The sequence below is a fragment of the Dendropsophus ebraccatus genome, chromosome 5 (assembly GCF_027789765.1).
Source record: "Dendropsophus ebraccatus isolate aDenEbr1 chromosome 5, aDenEbr1.pat, whole genome shotgun sequence".
NCBI lineage: Eukaryota > Metazoa > Chordata > Amphibia > Anura > Hylidae > Dendropsophus > Dendropsophus ebraccatus.
Window position 1 is genome coordinate 16,240,415 of NC_091458.1, and position 21,697 is coordinate 16,262,111.

At 45.5% G+C, this 21,697-nt stretch overlaps 1 protein-coding gene across 2 annotated transcripts in view; it reads left to right on the plus strand.

The window, feature by feature from the left end:
* Positions 1-21,697, plus strand: part of ARHGEF17 (Rho guanine nucleotide exchange factor 17) — a 155,014-nt gene that overhangs the window by 130,731 nt on the left and 2,586 nt on the right. For both annotated transcript variants that reach the window (XM_069969574.1, XM_069969575.1), the window contains exons 6-21: positions 235-327; positions 5,139-5,315; positions 6,696-6,746; positions 7,133-7,242; positions 8,273-8,358; positions 10,403-10,521; positions 12,257-12,470; positions 12,778-12,851; positions 13,808-14,001; positions 15,775-16,028; positions 16,479-16,725; positions 17,261-17,347; positions 19,214-19,281; positions 19,786-19,934; positions 20,752-20,926; positions 21,037-21,294. In XM_069969574.1, the coding sequence (XP_069825675.1) occupies positions 235-327; positions 5,139-5,315; positions 6,696-6,746; positions 7,133-7,242; positions 8,273-8,358; positions 10,403-10,521; positions 12,257-12,470; positions 12,778-12,851; positions 13,808-14,001; positions 15,775-16,028; positions 16,479-16,725; positions 17,261-17,347; positions 19,214-19,281; positions 19,786-19,934; positions 20,752-20,926; positions 21,037-21,294 (2,356 nt within the window). The remainder of the gene's footprint in view (positions 1-234; positions 328-5,138; positions 5,316-6,695; positions 6,747-7,132; positions 7,243-8,272; positions 8,359-10,402; positions 10,522-12,256; positions 12,471-12,777; positions 12,852-13,807; positions 14,002-15,774; positions 16,029-16,478; positions 16,726-17,260; positions 17,348-19,213; positions 19,282-19,785; positions 19,935-20,751; positions 20,927-21,036; positions 21,295-21,697) is intronic.

Below are 21,697 nucleotides of genomic sequence, written 5' to 3' on the forward strand. Positions count from 1 at the left end.
CCATAATATGTACAGATGGTCAATTCAGTGTCTGGTAGGGAGGAGAGCGCATGGGTGTGGCTAGCTGGTAGTGGTGGTACAACTGGCGACTGTTGTCATGTGTAGCCTGTGCCCCATGACTGGCCCCAAAATACAAGCCTGTAGATACCCTATGGTGGTCCCGAGCCCCTGGCCTCATCATGGTCCTTGTTGTCCCTTACTCCTCTTAGTATTTTGTTTTTCGCCCCATTACAGCAATGCACTCGTGAGAACAAGGAGAAACAGGCGCTGTCAGACCTCCTGATCAAACCCGTCCAGAGGATCCCACGCTACGAGCTCATAGTCAAGGTAAGAGACTGGCAGACACCTAAACCAGGGCCATCTGGGCAGCTGATGTTCTCAAGTGGTGCTGTTGGGTTTTGTTTGCTAAATTCTGTATATAGCTTACAATACATTCACACCTATCAGATTAATATTTTATGCTGTGTACAGGGGTTTATACAGCAACAAATCCGCAGCATTCACAGTAGGTGTAAATATTCCTGGGAATATCCTGGGATGACACAGTGCCTCTGCTGCCACCTGTGGCTGTGTCGGGAACTGCAGGATTTCATAAGCCCTGGTCCCGACACAGTTACATATGCATGCACCACTAGTGATACTGAGCCTCCATTGATCTGTATATACTGTATTATATATCATGTTATGATACCATAAGAATAGGCATTACACTGGGGGGAGCTGTCTTTGTCACTAGTGCTGCAGTCTCCCCTGATGCCTATATAATACATGTTACCATTAGAATAGACATTACACTGGTGGGGGGGGGGCTGTCTGGGTCACTAGTGCTGCAGCTTTCCCTGATGCCTATACATTTTACCATTAGAATAGATATTACACTGGGGGAGCTGTCTGTGTCACTAGTGCTTCCCCAGGGTAATGTCTGTTCTAATGATAACATTATATAGACATCAGGGAAGGTTGCAGCACTAGTAACACAGACAGCTTCCCCAGTGTAATGTCTATTCTAATAGTAACATGTATTGTATTATATAGACATCAGGGGAGGCTGCAGCACTAGTGACACAGACAGCTCCCCTAGTGTAATGTCTATTCTTATGGTAACATGTATTATATAGACATCAGGGGAGGCTACAGCACTAGTGACACAGACAGCTTCCCCAGTGTAATGTCTATTCTAATGGTAACATGTATTATATAGACATCAGGGAGGCTGCAGCACTAGTGACACAGACAGCTTTCCCCAGTGTAATGTCTATTCTAATGGTAACATGTATTATATAGACATCAGGGGGGCTGCAACACTAATGACACAGACAGATGCCCCAGTGTAATGTCTATTCTAATGGTAACATGTATTATATAGACATCAGGGGAGTCTGCAGCACTAGTGACACAGACAGCTTTCCCCAGTGTAATGTCTATTCTAATGGCAACATGTCTACCATGGGCCTCTAAAATGGAGTTTTATTGCATGTGGTATTCAAAATCCAATATTATTATTATATTGTGTTGTTGGTTTTTTTTTTAGTTTTACATTTTCTTTATTTTTTTTCCCTTCTTTTTTTGAGTCACGCAGCTCTGTAGACAATATGCGCTCGTGATATGTGGTTCTCTGAAAGAGGATGTCTGCAGTGGTGGATGTCAAAGCGCCGGCAGGAGGCCACTTTGCAGAGCTGTGTGTACCTGCTGCACTTGTGACCATCTGTAAAGAATTGTGCGACTGGAGCAGAGATGACAATTTAATTGAGAACAGAGACAATGGCCGAAGAGAATGGACCATTGTGTGACAGACAATAGGGGGCTGGCCCAGGATGAACCAAACTGAAACTCTTCCATACACCATAAGAATCTCTCGTGAGAAAATACCTTAAACAATGCTGATTTACATGGCGTGAATATGATAAACTGCTGAGGCATGAGGCACTGAGTGCCTCACTTAAAGGGGAACCTGTCACACTAAAAGCGTAGACAGCATGTTATAGAGCAGGAAGAGCCGAGAAGAATGATATATAGGTTTGTGGGACCTAAACTAGGAGGACTTGTAATTTACTGATTCAAACCTCTTTATTCTGGGCTTAGGAGTCCAGTGGGCAGTGAGTGAGAATACAAAGATGTCAATCACTCAATAGGCCCTCCCACTGGACTCCTAAGCTTAGAATGATCAAATAAGTTACAATGTTTTAAATTAATAAATTGATTGTTGACCACAAACCTGTATATCAATCTGCTCAGTTTCCCTGCTCTGTCACATGATGCTTCTCTTTAAGTGATGCACCAAGTACCTCATGCCTCAACGAGGTTTATCATATTCAGGCAAAACAAATCAGCAGTTTATGGTATTTTTGTCATGATTTTTGTCATATGGTCTATGGAGAAGTCAACTTGTTTCATACTGGACTGTATTTTCAACATGACTGATTTCCTATAAATACAGAGGCGTGAATTGGCACGGTTCATAAATATTGGGTCCTTTCCGCCCTTTCTATACCTTGGTACAAACCGATGTGGGTAGAGTGTATAATTTCCATGAAAGAAAGCCCATTTAATGTAAATCCAAACCGTGAAAACCCCTTTAAAATATCTTGCTCCCAGGCAGAGATCTGATCCCTTGACGTTGCAGGCCGAAAGCCTGAGGCTGCACCACTGAGAGATGGGAGTTCAGTTAGGTGCACTATGGCTCTGGAGTTTAGCTTTGAGTTTTTACACCGTTTTCTTGACATGAAGGTCTACATAGATCACATAACTTGAAGTTACATGGGATAATGATGATTTTGGGATGATTTGGATCTGATGCTTGTTTCCATGAGAATCTCTCAGTAGTGCAGCCCCAGGCGTTCGGCCTGTACCTGTATCTGCTCATATCTCAGGTTAGCAGCAAGATATTTTAAAACTGTTTTCAGATTCTTAATGTACACAAAGGGAACTTTATTCTGATAGTTCTCCTTTAAATGTTACATTACCATACTGACAGATCCCTAGGGCACTTCGCCGCTGACAAACAGAATGTTCCAGAATGCCTAGGAGGCTCTCACAATGACACTTGATGTTTCGGCTTCATTACATTTTGTGCGGAGAAGTCAATTAACCCAATTTGTTTATCAAATGTTTGTATCACTCACCCGCAGTCAGGAACTCGCCAGTCTCAGAGCGCTCGTACATACGGCGAGGGCATTTCTGTTTTCTGGGGTTAATTTTACAGCTTTTTCGATGTTTCCTCTTGTAATTTCGGATTTCTCCGAGGCTTTGAAGCCCAATTCTGCGGTTTTGTTTTCTCTGAGGGGCAATTAATAAGCAATAAACACTGAGAGATAAAGCAGATTGAGCCGGGGAGGTTATTTTTTTCTTTCTTTTGATGTTTTCCCAGATCTTTTTTACATTTGCAGACTTTACGTGCTCTGTGCAGCTTCTTGACGCTGATGTTAGTCCCTTGTCTGGTTCTGTTGCTGCCAACCACATCTCCCATCATTCTAAATTCTGGCCGCCACTCTACGCAGCATCTGTCAGACAAACTTCTTAGGTTCTGCATTTTTATAATACCACCTACTTAACTCTATACAAGCTGCCCATCCATAGTGCCAGCACACAGTAGTTATCCCTAATAGTGCCAGCACACAGTAGTTATCCCTAATAGTGCCACCACACAGTAGTTATCCCTAATAGTGCCACCACACAGTAGTTATCCCTAATAGTGCCACCACACAGTAGTTGTCCCTAATAGTGCCACCACACAGTAGTTATCCCTAATAGTGCCACCACACAGTAGTTATCCCTAATAGTGCCACCACACAGTAGTTGTCCCTAATAGTGCCACCACACAGTAGTTGTCCCTAATAGTGCCACCACACAGTAGTTATCCCTAATAGTGCCACCACACAGTAGTTATCCCTAATAGTGCCACCACACAGTTGTTATCCCTAATAGTGCCACCACACAGTAGTTATCCCTAATAGTGCCACCACACAGTAGTTGTCCCTAATAGTGCCACCACACAGTAGTTATCCCTAATAGTGCCACCACACAGTAGTTATCCCTAATAGTGCCACCACACAGTAGTTGTCTCTAACAATAGTGCCACCACACAGTAGTTGTCCCTAACAGGGCCACCACGCAGTAGCCGCCCCATTATTTTCTCCATGTCCCAATACTGTTACATATACTAGTTAATTCCCCCAATTGTGCCCCATATAGTAGTTATCCCCCAATAGTTCACCGTATAGTTTTTAATTCCCCCCCCCCCAATAGTGCTCCATATAGTAGCCAATCCCTCCCAATACTGCCCCATATACTAGTTACTCTCATTTTAGTGCCCCACGTGAGTTTAGATTCTCAAAAGTAACCTCCTCCCCTATTCTCTGAAAATAACAGTGGCATTATGAGAAAAATTAAAGTAGCCCTTTAGTTTTATCATGCTAGAATGTGACATAGATTTGCACTTTTGATTTTTCATTTACTATTTTTATTGACCCAAAAACGACTATTGCCCTCTAATAGTGTGTTCCAGCACCCAATAGCGGAAGTGATGAGACCACCCAGGACTGGTCCCACAGCATTTATATGGTCGGCCTGTATCATCCATACGTCAGCAAATAGACATGGATAGACGTACACAGATAGATTGTACATATACACTATACAGGAAACTGGGCCTCAAATCTAATGACTTGATCATAAAATAACTCTTTTCAATGAAGAATCGCCATGAACTGACGCCTCGCGCTGCAGATTTGTGTGAGAACATTTCTCATCACACAGAGAAGACACCAATGACCTTCCTGCAAATGAACAGTACAAAGCTGTAATTATGAGAAAAGATGGAGCGCCATCTGTTGGCCAGATCTAGAAGTGCAGCCTGGTTTTCTCTGGAATGTTCCTGTATAAGGACATATATGAAGAAGATATACGATGCGCGGTTGTGCAGCAGGGTATAGTGATGTGTACCTGTGTATATAACATGCACACACCTGTCCCTTTTATCTGTATACACCTGGTCTGTACACAGGACAGATGAAGCCGAGGATGGGAAGGCAGGAATTCCTGGAGGGGATCCGATGTGTGAAGGATGGTGCTGGCTGAGTGGGAGGTGAACAGACGGCTGAGTGGGTGCCCACTGACTACTGTTCTTGCTCTTCTTGCAGGATCTGCTGAAGCACACGCCTGAGGACCACCCAGACCACCTGTGCCTTATGGATGCCCAGAGAAACATCAAGCAGCTGGCAGAGAGGATAAACAAGGGAATGAGAAGCGCAGAGGAGGCCGAGAGAGACACCCGGATCCTGCAAGAGATAGAGGCTCACATCGAGGGCATGGAGGACGTATGTGATCAGCACCCAACTCTACCAGCATTCTGCCCCTCTCCACCACTCTCTTCTCATGCACTCTCCACCACTCGCTCCTCATGCACTCTCCACCACTCGCTTCTCATGCACTCTCCACCACTCGCTCCTCATGCACTCTCCACCACTCTCTTCTCATGCACTCTCCACCACTCGCTCCTCATGCACTCTCCACCACTCGCTCCTCATGCACTCTCCACCACTCGCTCCTCATGCACTCTCCACCACTCGCTCCTCATGCACTCTCCACCACTCGCTCCTCATGCACCTTCCACCACTCGCTTCTCATGCACTCTCCACCACTCGCTCCTCATGCACTCTCCACCACTCGCTCCTCATGCACCTTCCACCACTCGCTCCTCATGCACTCTCCACCACTCGCTCCTCATGCACTCTCCACCACTCGCTCCTCATGCACTCTCCACCACTCGCTCCTCATGCACTCTCCACCACTCGCTCCTCATGCACTCTCCACCACTCGCTCCTCATGCACTCTCCACCACTCGCTCCTCATGCACTCTCCACCACTCGCTCCTCATGCACTCTCCACCACTCGCTCCTCATGCACTCTCCACCACTCGCTCCTCATGCACTCTCCACCACTCGCTCCTCATGCACTCTCCACCACTCGCTCCTCATGCACTCTCCACCACTCGCTCCTCATGCACTCTCCACCACTCGCTCCTCATGCACTCTCCACCACTCGCTCCTCATGCACTCTCCACCACTCGCTCCTCATGCACTCTCCACCACTCGCTTCTCATGCACTCTCCACCACTCGCTCTTCATGCACTCTCCACCACTCGCTCCTCATGCACTCTCCACCACTCGCTCCTCATGCACCTTCCACCACTCGCTCCTCATGCACCTTCCACCACTCGCTCCTCATGCACCTTCCACCACTCGCTCCTCATGCACTCTCCACCACTCGCTCCTCATGCACTCTCCACCACTCACACATTTTCAACCAGTTTCACCTAGAGCGTCCTCCTCTCTTATCCTCTCCTCCACCCACTACTCTACTTTCCACCCCTCACTACTTTTATACTCGTCACAAGTCATATACTCTCTACCACTCGTTTTTTTGTACACTTTCCACCAGTTACTACTTGTGTGCTTTCCACCACTCTCGTCTTATACCGTCTTTACCACTTGTCTCTTCTCCGCCATTTGGTTGTCATCCATCCTTCACTTCTTTTATAGTCTCCTGCCACAGTCTTCTCACCTCTCACTTCCCTTATACTCCCCACCGTGGACTTCTCACATCTTTCCCACCACACTCATACTCTCCACCATTCACCTCTCTTTTATGATCTTTGTCCTTTTTATTCACATTGTGATGTTTTCTTTCTCCTGCAGCTTCAGGTTCCTTTCCGGAGATTTGTGCGGCAGGAGATGGTGGTGGAAGTGGTAAGATCTGGTTCCTTTAATATTCTCGGGGATCTCCTGGGCTCCAATGCTTATACATCCCCTTCCCACCCGGGCATGCTGGGAGCCAGGCTCTGACTTGCCCGCAGGGGATCAGGGGAATCCCCCAGTGGGCCCATCCCTGTGTTTTTTATATCCGCTAAAGAAATGTATGTTGAAGTTTTTCTGCATTATGACTGAATGCTTTGAGTGCTCTCTTACTTCTACCACTCTGTGAAAATAGAAAAGTGGTTCCCTTTAAGTAGTATGGTGGAGATTCCTTTTAAGAACAGCTTTATGGCCCTTGCATGTCTCTGGAACCTGTAATAGAAACAGTCGGCATTGCACCGTCTTGACATTGAGCTGACTGGTGTTTCACTGTCCCACAGAAAGCTGTTGGGGGTAAGAAGGACCGATCCCTCTTCCTCTTCACGGACCTGCTCATCTGCACCACCCTGAAAAGAAAGTCGGGATCCCTGCGCCGCAGCTCCATGAACCTGTAAGTGTATTTCTCATAAGAAGGTGTCCGAAACAAGTCCATAATATAGACCTGAAATACTGAGTGCCCCTGCAACTACATGGTTACTTTCCTTACACCATGTCTTATACTCCAGTCACATCCAAAGCAGCATTCAAAGTTCTGCTGACACAACGCTTCGTGTGAGATGCTATAAAACACAGCATCCTATCCAGTGACCTTGGTTGCTCCCTAGGAGCTGAGGTTTGTTGCTCGCTCTGTTTCCAGGTCACATGACTCAAAACAAGAATTTTTGTTGCAAAATACTCTAAACACAACAGTGAATGGAGATGTAGGTTAACCCTTTCTATACTGCTGGGATGCACAGATCCTGCGTCTGCAGTAGAATAGTGAGTGCAGCTCCAGGAGTTTAATACAGGATATAACTCAGGATCAGTAATGTATGTACACAGTGACCCCACCAGCAGAATAGTGAGTGCAGCTCCAGGAGCATAATACAGGATGTAACTCAGGATCAGTACACTATAAGTAATGTATATACACAGTGACCCCACCAGCAGAATAGTGAGTGCAGCTCTGGGGTATAATACAGGATGTAACTCAGGATCAGTAATGTAACGTATGTACACAGTGACCCCACCAGCAGAATAGTGAGTGCAGCTCTGGTGTATAATGCAGGATCAGTAATGTAATGTAATGTATGTACACAGTGACCCCACCAGCAGAATAGTGAGTGCAGCTCCGAAGTATAATATAGGATGTTACTCAGGATCAGTAAACTATAAGTAATGTATATACACAGTGACCCTTCCAGCAGAATAGTAATTGCAGCTCCGGAGTATAATACAGGATGGAACTCAGGATCAGTACACTATAAGTAATATATATACACAGTGACCCTTCCAGCAGAATAGTAATTGCAGCTCCGGAGTATAATACAGGATGGAACTTAGAATTAGTACAGGATACATAATTCTAGTGAAGAAGAATATATGGCGTTGTTTGCAGAGCACCTAGTGTTGTGCAGTGGTGACTCCTCTGTGTGTTGCAGGTACACCGCAGCCAGTGTGATTGACATTGCCAGTAAATATAAGCTGCTCTGGAAGCTTCCCCTGGAGGATGTGGATGTTGTCAAAGGTTGGTCACCTGCTCATCTTTCTTATGTGATTCCTGTCGGGAACCTCCGATCCTTACAATTCTTCATTCTGGTCTCCATTGTTTCTAATCTTAAATCTAAGTATAGGAACCATTGAGGTTACACATGTACCCATAATGTTTCCACATTCATTGCCACAGTATACGACTGTGCCATAGGGAGACCACTTTTTGGCTCTCATCTGTAGGGGGCTCTGATCACCTTGTGTCTTTGGCGATAAGATATGTACCTGTGCCTGCAGCTATAAAGATCTGCCTAATGCTGTCCGCGGGCACCAAATGACAAGAATCCAGGGACAAGGCCCCACTTCCTGGGTAAAGCTAGCCATCAGGGTGACCCCCTAAGAAAACCTAACACATTGCAGCAGAGTTCTCGGCTTTACTTGCTCTTACGTAACTGCTGTTTTGCTCCTTTCTCAATTATCAGGGCCCTTGAAGAAGAGAAAGACAATAGCCCCTCAGCGTCAATATGAATTACTTCCACCCCAGCCTATAGTAGCCTCACCGCAGGTGTTACTAGCCTCGCATATCTAGTCCTGGAACTCTTATGAAGGAAAATACTAACACACTGGAAACTTTCTAAACTGGCCTCCAGCTAATCCAGTCAGGGTGCATGGCCAGTTTCCCCACTGTATAAAATCCTCAGGGAGCTAGCTGATTGGAGGAAGGAACACAAGAAACACTAGCTCTGTAAGGGGAATAGAGGAGGGACAGCTGTGAGATACCCTCCACAGAGATTGGTCTCACTCAGCTTAAAGATGGTGGCATAACACAGAACAAATACAGGCAGCAAGTCACATAGGTAGTTAACTCATTAATAACCCTCCCTTCACCTGTCCCATAGTATATAAGGAGACATCTAGTGGTTGGAGTGCAGAATGCAACCTTCAGTCCAGAGCATATACACATAATATCGACCTACACATGGTAAACAGCAGGACCGCAGACTGCTGGGGCTGCTAGCACATGGAGGACAATGCTACCTGACTGTCTCTAAATCATAAAGGGGGTAATCAGGGAAAAATCCTCCATTCGTGTGGATGTTCCGAAAGACCCAGCAGTGTGCTTGCTTAGTCTTTTCCCTAAAAACTTAGGGAAGAAACACCAGGAGTTGGAAACAGACTCACCCCTACCCCGGCCCTGGTCTGTCTTAAAGCTAGGATCCAAGAATTGCGATCTTTGGAGTGACTGACAGCCTCTCTAAATAATACCATGGAAATGTTTGAGTCTGTATGGTCCCCGTGGGATTCTTACAATGCCTCCCTCATTTCTGCTGGTGAACAACCCTAGAATTCTGTCTCCTTTACTATTCCCTTCCTCCCGTTTTCTCCCTGTCTTTTATGTATTGGTTCGTATTGTCTGTGTAATGTGTCATAGTGGACTGCTGTGTAGGTCCTGTATTTTGTTGATGGTTACTGATTTCTGTTCTTTCTTACCGTTATGGTCATGGTTTGTAAAGATGACTTGCCAGAGGTTTGCCTACCTTTTTGCTGTTCTACTCTCTCAATTTAGCTGATCCATGACCGTCATGTTCAGATCTACTACAGTACATGTGTATATGTGTGCATCTTTCCCTTTTTTTATGGTGTTTTCGTTTATTTGTGTTTTTGTTAAAAATATATATATTTTTAATAAAAAAAAAATTACAGTGAAAAAAAAAAAATCCTCCGTAACCCCCTGTCCTCAGGTTATGTGTGGTATTACAACTGAGCTCCATTCACTTTAGTGAACACCCAACCTGAGGACGAGAGTGGCGCTGTTTCTGTTAAAACGGCCAAATCCTGGATAACTTGTTTAAGAAGGTTGTTGCGTCACATGACCTATGTAACCGCTCTTATGCTGGTTTCTACCCGCACAGATGTAGCTGAGCTGTAGTAGGTCATACCTGAAGTCCTATGGACATTACAGCACATCCTTAGAAAAACAACAACTCTGCTCTGCTACATCTGTAGGATAATGGTTGTAGTGTCCAGCAGAATATAATGTATCTCTAGTGTAATACACAGGTTTTCCTCTGTTCGTACAGGAACGTCCCAAACCTCGAACAGGGACAGCATCCAGAAGGCCATCTGCAGGCTGGACGAGGATCTCAGCACTATGGGGCAGATCAGCAAACTCTCGGAGACCCTCAGCTTCCCCCACCAGGTCAGAAAACAGAACAGTAGGAACTTCCACCGATTTTACTAATAAATTAAAGGGGCTATGGGGGGGATTCTCACCCAAATGGACGGACGCGCATGTTTTTACTGGATTTAGTGGGGACAGATGTATTGTAAAGGTGCGGGGTGTGATGTCATGTATTGTCCTTATTCTCACCGCTGATGTAAACAACTTAATTATGGTGGTTTGTAGCCAATATAATTAGGATTTCTTAGTGACGCGGACCTCTGCCATGTCTAGACACGACGATAAAAACACAGGGCAGAGGGGAGACTGTATCACAGCGGGGCGCTCCCTGCTAGGAATATTCAGTAGCATTAGAATATATGACATCCTTGTCTTATACTCCAAACGCTACCAAAGCTGCACCCACAACGTAATCTTTTAGACTCAACCAGATGTTGTAATGCAATTGCATTGTGATGTGTTGCATTGTGGGTGATGTAGTTATGCAGTAGTGTCTTCTATAAAAACATCTCCCACAATGCATCACAGATCTAGCATGCTGACTAATGTACTAGCAAGGTTTATTAGTGAGATTCGGCACGGTCTGAGCACTAGCAGGTCATATCCAGAGCTGCATTTACAACTCTGCTAATATGCTGTCAAGCATTTTGCACTTAGCAAAGCTGTAGAGTTGTGAATACAGCTCTGGATATGACCTAAGAGCAAAATGCTTGACAACATACTAGCAAAGCCTACCAGTGAGGTCCTGTACAGCCTAAGAGTTAAAGGGGTATTCCACTCAAACATAACTTTTAATATGTTGCTGCTCATTGTGTGAACAACAATTCCTTCCATACTTGTTTTATTTATTCAGTCTCCTTCCCTCGGTTCTGAGCTGCTGCTTTCTGCTGCGGACACAAAAATCTGTGTGTGAGCCTTTCTCTCTGTCTCCCTCTCCTCCCCCCTCCCTTCTGAGACAACTGATGTAAACAAGTCCCTGGCAGGCTTTATCTGCAACGCTGTAGCTTCTTTGTAATTCTGGGAGGGATTATCACAGTGAGTTCATCAGCAACTGGACCTCGAATTAACCCTCTCAGCTTTACAAAGAAGCTATAAAGTTGCAGATAAAGCCTGCAGGGACTTGTTTATATCAGCTGTCTCAGAAGGGAGGGGGGAGGAGGAGACAGAGGGAAAAGCTCACACACAGATGTTTGTCTTCAGCAGAAAGCAGCAGCTCAGAACTTGGGGAAGGAGACTGAATAGATAATAACAAGTAGAGTGCAGCTCTGGATGTGACCAAAGTGTGAAACCTAATACATGTTGCTTGTGTTGTCATGTATCTCTTGTAGCATAACAATGTGTTTATGGTTCCAGCCCCTGTGGTGGGGTCAGATATTATCGGCCGCATATTTAGACTGTTTAGCACAATTTATAACACTTGGCAGCGGCCTCGATGGAAACACATCGTTTTGTCACTGACTTCAGGGCGTTTGGCAGCGTCTGGTTTTATCTCCTGCATTATGGCTGCTGTTCGATGTGGATAAAGCCGCATTGTTCATGTGCAGAAACTGGAAGGGTATTAGAGGGGCGATAGACGGCACTGGCTACAATGTTAACTATAGGGATCCCAGAGATTGTTTTCCTGCTCATTGCCGCCCTCTGCTGGCCATCGTACTGTATGAGCTGAGGGGTGGAGCTCTGACTACTCTCATTAGTTGTCACCATAAACTGAATGATACGTGTATGATTATATATGTTATGTTTTTGCCAACAGACTCTTGATGATGTCATTAAAGACATGATGGCGTCCGTCCATCGAGAACTGGCCGAGAAGCAGTCCCTCTCTTTCTCCATGTCATTCCCACCAAATAAGATGGAGCTAACCACGACCAAGGCAGATGGCACGGAAAGCTACATATTCGAGTTCAGTAACCCGGATGCCAGGCTCCATTTTGAGCAAGCCTTCGAGGATGCCAAAAAGAAGCTGGGTAATGGATCCAATAGAGTGGCCTGTCCTGAGGAGAGGAGGCCATCAGTTCTATAAGGCTGGATGACCCCTTTAACCAGGCTATGGGGGAAAAAGAATAAAATATAAACGTTAGACCAGAAATAAATGATACAACAAAGTAAACCGCCACACAGTTTATAACGAATAAATATTACCGCCCTAGTGTAGTGGTCAAGGTATATCGGCTCTGGGAGGTTCATAAAGCTTATATTGTGGCCATATCACGTGTACTGGGGTTGGATCTATTTCTATATCTATAGCTAACCATATAATTGCCTTCTCCTCAGCCACCAGCAAGAATCGCTTGGATCCAGAATTTCTGAAGGCCATCCCCATCATGAAGACCCGCAGTGGAATGCAGGTGAGGGGGAAGAGAATTTTCTGTTCACCGTTCCTGAACACTCTTGTGTGTTCAGAGTTCAAAATGGTGGATGGTTATGGGGTATGAAAGGAAAGGGAGAACTTGGTGAAAGTGAGCACCCACAACCTCCATGTAGATGGTGCCCTAAGTTGGTTTTATACTCCTTATCTGGAGAAATGGAAGTGCTAAAGGAGCCCTCTGAACCACCTTCTGATCCATATCAGTCTATGGTGGAGCCAACTACAGGACCTTCTGATTCATATCAGTCTATGGTGGAGCCAACTACAGGACCTTCTGATCCATATCAGTCTATGGTGGGGCCAAGTACAGGACCTTCTGATCCGTATCAGTCTATGGTGGAGCCAAATACAGGTCCTTCTGATCCATATCAGTCTATGGTGGGGCCAACTACATGACCCTCTGTGTCATACAGGTCTATGGTGGGATCAATTATAGAACCACCTTCTTCATACAGGTCTATGGTAGAGCTAACTACAGAACCTTTTGCTCCATACAGATCTATGGTGGAACCAACTACAAGACCTTCTGCTCCATGTTCTTCCCAGTTATTGCTCTAACAATATCCGACTCTTTAAACCTTGTTTTGATTGTTTCTTTGATCCCTCACTGTAATATTTCAAGTACTGTGCTTACAGCCATGGTAGTACAAACTTCTAGCATGGACTTCCTGTCATGTGATCTCCACTCATCATATCACAGGAAGTCCTTGCAAAGAACAGTTTTAGGAGGATGAGAAAAAAGGGGGGGGGGATTAAACTGTTATAATGGACATAATCTACTGAACTTTGGTTCTGAAAGGCAAAGGCCCCCCCTTTGATTTAAAGGGATAATAACCTCACCCTCCGCTCTGTTGCTTTGCAGCTGTTTTATATCTACAATTTCTATTATGCCCTGACTGCCATGATTAAGTTTTCTCTTTTCTTCTTGCCTTCCAGTTCTCCTGTGCTTCTCCCAGTCAGAGCAGCCCTGACAACATGTACGAGGTTTGGGTGTGCAACAGCGATGGTTACGTGGGGCAGGTCTGTCTACTGAGCATCAGGAACGAGCCGACGGTGGAGGCGTGTATCGCCGTCTGTTCTGCCCGCATCCTCTGCATCGCCTCTGTGCCTGGACTCAAGAAGACTTACAGGTAGGTCATCACTCATCATCAAGGCCTTTCCTCGCCCCCTTGACCACTTTTGGGCGGGATTTATATTAGCACCACCCCCTTTTTGGTCTGATTCTCTGGATTGTCTAGACTGTTGGCAAGTATGCAAGACCAACACAGTCATTTACAACTTAAGGCTATGTTCACACAACGTAAGAAACCAGCCGTTCCGTGACCCGGCCGGGTCACGGAACGGCCGATCTCTGAAAAAATCATCCTGTCTGATCTTTAACGCAGCTGAGTTCTGATGCGAGCGAATCCGTGCGTGCACGCATCAGAACTCCCCACAACACGCTCGCTCCATAGTGTGCACTGACAGGGTTTTCTGCGGCCACTATTCAATGAATAGCGGCCGCAGAAAACTGATGTGTCCGTTTTCTACAGCGCCGCTAGGGATCCTGGCCGGAGTGTATACTATAGGGGAGATTTATGAAAGGGTGTAAATATACACCTGGTGTAAATTTTCCACAGCAACCAATCACAGTTCAGCTTTCAGCTCTGGTAGAAAAAAAGAGGAGCTGTGATTGGTTGCTGTGGGCAATTTACACCAGGTGTATATTTACACCCTTTCATTAATCTTCCCCCACGGAACTTACGTTGTGTGAACATAGCCCAAACGTTTTGGGTGATTTTGGTAAATTTTAAGATGACAAACAATATCTTATACCTGTCCTCAAGTTGTATTAAGTATTACAGACATGCTCCATTAAAGTAAATAGCCCTGAGCTTCAATACCTTACACATCCTGTGGACAGGAGTGGTGCTGATTTCGAAAAAAAAATGTTTTTGAACTAGCCAAGTTTTTCTTATCCTGGACAATCCCATTTGAGGCCAGTTCCTGTGTAATGGAAATGGCGGCAGCTTCCTGTGTGCAATGGTGACGGCAGCATGGAGCGGGGTCAGTGAACTCCCCAGAGAGCGGCAGCTGGACACCATGGAATGTAACTTTTATAAAGTTTGGGAAAAATACAAACATGAAATGGCGCTGACGCCAAGTTTCCTCTCATGTGGAAACATCTGTCCCTGTGACAGAGAGACTGTGGAACCAGTCTTCATGTTGCTTTGCCCATTGCTTAAAGGGGAACTCTACCAACCGAGGGGTTACAGTAAGGCTTTGGTTGGAATGAACAGCAGAGAGTAACGGTCAAGTTGTCTTGTCTTATGCTGTAACTAATTCCTCTTCACCTGTTTCATCGATATCCTATTGATATCTGTTCTGTGACAACCAATATGGCCGCAGTGATCGTCTCATCAGCTTTTCCTGAGAAGACCTGCGTTGTGTGTTAAGGGGGGATATTGAGCCAATCAGGCTCCCAGGCCACTGTTTAAATATTAACCAGATCCATCAACAGCAGCTTGTTGATGGTTTCCAGAATGCTGCTTTTTGATGGTTTCCAGAATGCTGCTTGTTAATGGTTTCCACAATGCAGCTTGTGTATAGTTTCCACAATGCTGCTTGTTGATGGTTTCCAGAATGCTGCTTGTGGATGGTTTTCAGAATGCTGCTTGTGGATGGTTTCCAGAATGCTGCTTGTTGATGGTTTCCAGAATGCTGCTTGTTGATGGTTTCCAGAATGCTGCTTGTGGTTGGTTTCCAGAATGCTGCTTGTGGATGGTTTCTAGAATGCTGCTTGTTCATGGTGTCCCTGAATACCACAGTGTTTTTTTTCCAATACTCTCAATGACTTGTTCATGAATATGGAATTATATATGGTATATGGAAGGATTCTAAGATCAGGTTTTTGTGTCCTGTAGCAGAGAACGGCCCCCAGCCCTGATGAACCGGCCATCGGAGCAGCTCCAGCAGCATCTGGATGAGCCCTCATCCCAGCAGTGCCTCCATATCTCCATCTCTGGATCGTCCCTGGAGCTCTCCGAACACACAGACAGTGCCAGCCGGGACTTGGTGCCCTTCGACAGCGACGATACTGATGACGAATCCTCTCCCAGCCCTTCCGGGACCCTCCAGAGCCAAGCCAGCCGTTCCACCATCTCCTCCAGTTTTGGAAGTGAGTAACAATGTGCTGAAATCCTCAGGGTACATAGAGGCTAAATATATAAAGATCTGGTCTGGGCCGGGACTCACCATACCTAGAGTTGAGCAGACTTGCTGAACTGTTTGGGTTGGGCAACGTACTCCAAGACTGAGCACTTGGCATTTGACTCCCGGAGGCTGGAATAGTTGGATGCTGCCCAAGAGAGTCCTGGAAAACATGGAGACAGCCATAGGCCCTAGGGTGGCCTCCAACTTCCTCAGTTTCGGGAGTCGATTGCCAAGTGTTCAGAGTCCAGCATGGACCAATAATGATGGTGAGGTGTGCACCATGACAATGTTATGAATTGTCCAAATACTTCTAATATAACATTTTTCTTAGTTTTTTAGTCACCGGCTAAAGCTCATAACACAAAGCACCACTGAATTTTTTTTATAGTGTTTCTTACAATCTTTGACCCATTAGATGAAGAAATGGCAAGTGCCAAGGACACAACGGCAGAGACCACCAGCTCCGAAGAAGAACAGGAGCCTGGATTCCTGCCCATTCCCACCAATTTCAACCAGAATCGGCACAGCGAGAGTCCCACCGATGGTCCTGCCGTGAGGAGATCCAGCCGAGGATCCTTTACACGGGGCAGCTTAGAAGATCTTCTAAGTATTGACCCCGAGGCTTACCAGAGCTCCATGTGGCTGGGAACAGAGGACGGCTGGTATGTAATGGCCTAAAGTGGGGATGAGATGCAGCAGATCTTAATATTGGGATGGACAACCTCTTATGCCTTGACTCCTTAAAGGGAACCAGTCACTTTCGCCATAAAGTACAATCTACAGGCAGCATGTTATAGAGCAGAAAGATCTCAGCAACTTGATATACATTTTGTGGGAAAAGGTTCACCATAACTTAAGTACTGAGCTAAATTTCTGATCATTCTGGACTTAGGATTCCAGTGGGCGGGCTTACTCAATGCTTTTATGTACAGAGCTTGACTTAAAAAAAAAAATTTCCAGCAAATCTATATATCAATCTGTTCATGTTCTCCTGCTCTACAATATGCTGCCTGCAGAGTGATCTGAAATATTAACATGACCAGTCCCTTTAAGACCCAGGACCATTACCTATGTAGTAATCATTTATGAGCTTGGCCAATATTACCCTATAACCACAGCCTAAGATGGTGTCAGCGCCGATATATGACCTTATATTGACCAGTAAGATGTACTCAGATTCTGGTCCTTACTTCTTAGCATCCACGTCTATCAATCGTCAGACAACATCCGAAATCGTAAGAACAGCATGAAGATGCAGCACGCGGCAGCGGTCATGTGTATTCTGTGAGTATCACAAATTGAAACACGTTCTCATTAAAGAAAGTCTCCTGGATTTTTTTATATTATTATACAGCTAGTCAGAAAATTATATATATACACACACATACACGCACACACACACACACACACACACACACACACACACACGTATATGATATATGCTAGTATTACCTCATTTAGTTTATTTTGATCTGAAAATTCCTTGGATCCCTTCCTTTAGTTTAATCATGTGATTGTAACCCCTTGGAAAATACATGTGTCTCTGTGCTCTCAAAGGGATCACCATCTCAGCCAGCCAAACCTTCTGTATGGACTGTTCCACACGCGCTCTCCACAGGGGGGGAGACAGACACTCCCATTAGAGTTACTGATGATGATTATGTGGCTCCTGTCACACAGCTGTTATGGATTTTATGACCGTTCAGCCTCCCTGACTATATACTCAATCTTTCACCTTATATATAGATATGAATTATTACATTGTCCTCCCCGCAGACAGAGATGTTGCTGACTCTAGCCGGCCATGTGATGCTGTTCAGATGCATAATGGGATTAATAGCAAAGGTTTATATGGGGGAAAAAAAAATAGGCGCTTCTTTAATATTGCTTATGTTGCGTCATAGATGTGTCTTTTCAATAGACCTCAATGGAGCACTAGGAAAGCTGCAAGAATCTTCGTAGTCAGTAGATATTGGGGTGACCGGGATAACAAATACAAGTGGGACCCTTAACTCCTTTAGAAGCTTGTGCCAGGGCCCGGGGTTGCTAGGTGGTTACAGCGGGTGGGCTTGTGGGTATTTGGGCACTTGCCACGGTTGCCAGGAGTGGTGATACCCACCCCCGCGCACTCTGGCACTGGGCTTTGTAATGGCAGCACTAATGTGTGGGTGCAGGTGCAGAGGACGATAACTATCGAATTCGAACGATAATCGTACGTGTAAACGCTGCGAACGATCAAACGACAAACGAGGAATCGTTCATTTTGATCTTACAACATGTTCTAAAATCGTCGCTCGTCGTTCGCAAAAAATTTGCAGATCGTTCCGTGTAAACAGTCATTCGCCGATTTAACCAATGTGCGAGATAGGCTTAAGCGATCGCAAAACTAATTTCCGTACGATATATTGTACAGTCTAAACGCTGATCGTTATGAAAAAAAATCGTTACTCTGATATTGTTAATCTTACGATGGGGCCAATTATCGTTTCGTGTAAACGCAGCATTAATCAGTGCAATACAAACGGGTGAATTGCAAAAAATAGGCTAAGCAACATCCAATGGAGTACTTCAGCTTATGCTATTTGCTCCACTGCCCACTAATCCTGGCTTTGGATTGTCCTGACTAGTTTCTGATCCCAGGCGTAGGCTAGGTTGAACCCAGGTGACGGGTAGCCAACATCTGGATTTAGCACTGCATAGTAGTTTACTCAAAGTCACATAAGTTCTGTCTCTCTCCAACTCCAACTAACAACTGTCTCGCAACCGGAACGAACTCTCCTAAATAGGGGTGACTGGGACAAACCTCCTATTGGGGAAAGTGCTAGAAGAGGTGAGGAGGTGTGAGGCATCCAAGCCAGTGATTGGGCAGGACAACAGTTTACCCTTTTTCCTCCTTCAGTTGTGCACACTGGGATGGGAAGAGTGAGACACCAAGTGGTGATGGTGCAAATTGACACCCATCATCCCAGCATGTAAAACCTGACAGTTACCTTTTTACAGGAGGAATAAAGCTTAGTTGCACACCTGTACTGGGACACTACACTCGTAGCTAATGAATAATGAGAAAGTAGAACTCTGAGCACTACAGCATCTCTTTAATATATCATGAAGTATTATACTGACATAAGAAACCTCTTGTTTTCTTTGCAGGTATCTGGATAACCAGGTGTTTGTGTCCATAGCAAATGGAGATCTTCTTGTTTATCAGAGAGAAGCAGGTAGGAGGCTGAGCAGGCACTCTCCAGAAGGGGTCACATAATATGCCACACACGCTTTTCAGGCTGAGTCTAAGGGTTAGTGCTCCCCGAACATGACAGTGGTTGCTTCCTAATACAAAGCCGCCATATCAGGATTTGTTCTTCTAAGATCCCGCTATACTGAAATGGTGATGGGGGAGCAATAATAAGTAGACAGGCAAAGCCCCGTCCCTCTGTCTAACCACCTAGATGCTGCAGTTGCTATCAACCATGGCATCAAAGAGGTAAACAGCTGGGATCTGAGTCTTTTGGTCCCAGACGCTATTAGATAGATCTTCTCTGACCAAGAGGTTAATGACAGATACAAAACAGGTTATGGTCACCATGCACTATATATACAGTATGGAGTGGGACATTACCTGATTTCATGTGACATCATTGACAAGTTGGTTCTGGCACGTTTTGTAGACCCCAACATCGTCAAGCTGTGTCTTATGTCTTATCCTTATTTTTTTTTTTCTCTAGGGAGTTTTTGGGACCCTCAGAATTCGAAAACTTTGCCCCTGGGTTCTCCTGGCAGCCCGATCACTAAGATGGTGTCCATCTCTGGGAAGCTGTGGTGCGGCTGTCAGAACAGGGTCATGATCCTGAACACGTCGTCTTTGCTTCAGGAGGTAAACGGCAATGTCTGGGCTCAGATCTGCAGTGTGATACTATGGGAAGAACATGTCTCTTATGTGGTTATGTGGCGGTCTCTTTCGGATAAGACAGTTATGTGGACATCTCTTTCTGATGAATGTCTTGCAATGCCCTTAGGAAGAATGCATCTGGGGCAGCACAAATGTAGTAATTTTTGGACCCCGGGGTACACTTGGGTAAGGTGTTTTGAAGGTTGTACCTGTGATGGTGTCTGAAATAGACCAAAGTGTATTGTGCACACCCAGGCGATAAATTCTGCTCACAGCACAGGGTACCAAACTTAGACTTTAGGATAGATGCTTGGAATTTGACACAGCCCCCATGTTGTTTCTTTAGGAGCAGTAATGATGACAGAAAGTCTCTGAATATGGAAATGTATGCACATTCCAAATAGAGAAGACTTTACTCAGGGTTGGGTGGATTATTTTCCCCTATAGCAGGGTGTATCACAAAAGTAGTCATGATTTATAAGGCGTCCACCACCAACTATGGCTGGAAACCCACAAAGAGCTGAGTGTCTGCAAGAGAGTCCTTGCACAGCTAATTCCCTCTTCTGGTTAGATGATTCTCCCTCTCAGAGCAGGAACAAGATTTTAGGCTTTGTTACCCTCTCGGCATGGAAGCAAACTTTAGTGAAAACTGAAGCGCCACCCATTGCCATGATCACTGGGACTGACTTAGAGTTGAGCAACTAAAACTAGGATTTAGATTCACCGGCAAAGCCAGGGCTTGGTTGCTTCTCGGCAAGATTTTTTTATGTGTTCTGATTTCTCTTCTCTTGTCTACCCTCAGCACACTTTCCATATTGGACAGGACCAGAACCGCTGTGTCACGTGTATGGTCACAAGTAACGTAGGGATGTGGATCGCTCTGCAGGGCAGCGCCCAGGTTCGCCTCTATCACGCCACCACCTTTGAGCAGTTGGCGGAGGTGGATATCGCTCCACCCGTGCATAAGATGTTAGCAGGTACCAGCAGTCACAATCTGGGTATTTTCTGTAAGAATTAATGTATTTGAGCTAAATGCGACGATGTACAGAGAACTGTAGTGAGGTTGTCTGCTCTTCTTCTTCTCAAGGCTCCGATGCGATCATCCGTCAGCACAAGTCAGCATGTCTGCGGATCACTGCCTTGCTGGCCTGCAAGGATCTGCTGTGGATTGGGACCAGTGCTGGAGTGGTTCTTACCCTCACCATCACCTCCAGCACTAGCTCTCTGAAGGGCCCTCTCTGCCCGATGGGGCTTTCTCAAGGACACACGGGCCATGTCCGGTTCCTCACATCTGTGGAGCTACCAGATGGATTTGATGTGCACTTTCCTCTGCCTGGAGACCAAGGTGAGTATTTAGGTCTTTAATAGACAGGTTGCACTAGAAAACATACCGGACCCCACTGGTGTGTTACTGGGCTACTCTCCATTGTGGTGTAACTTCAGTAGTCAGTAGGCCATTGTTACAACAAAACGAAAGGGGAAGGCCTGTCATATGTACTCACTGGCACACCAAACAAATAAAGAAGAAAATATGTATCTTTATTGGCAAAAATATCACCAAATTGTCAGAAGGTCCATGTCGGGGTCCACTGGTCCATGTCGGGGTCCACTGCTCCCCGCGCGTTCCGAGTCCTCACTGGGAACTTCCTTAGGGATTAATCAAATGGAACGCGTGGGGAGCAGTGGACCCCGACATGGACCTTCTGATAATTTGGTGATATTTTTGCCATTTTTTGGTTATACCTGCC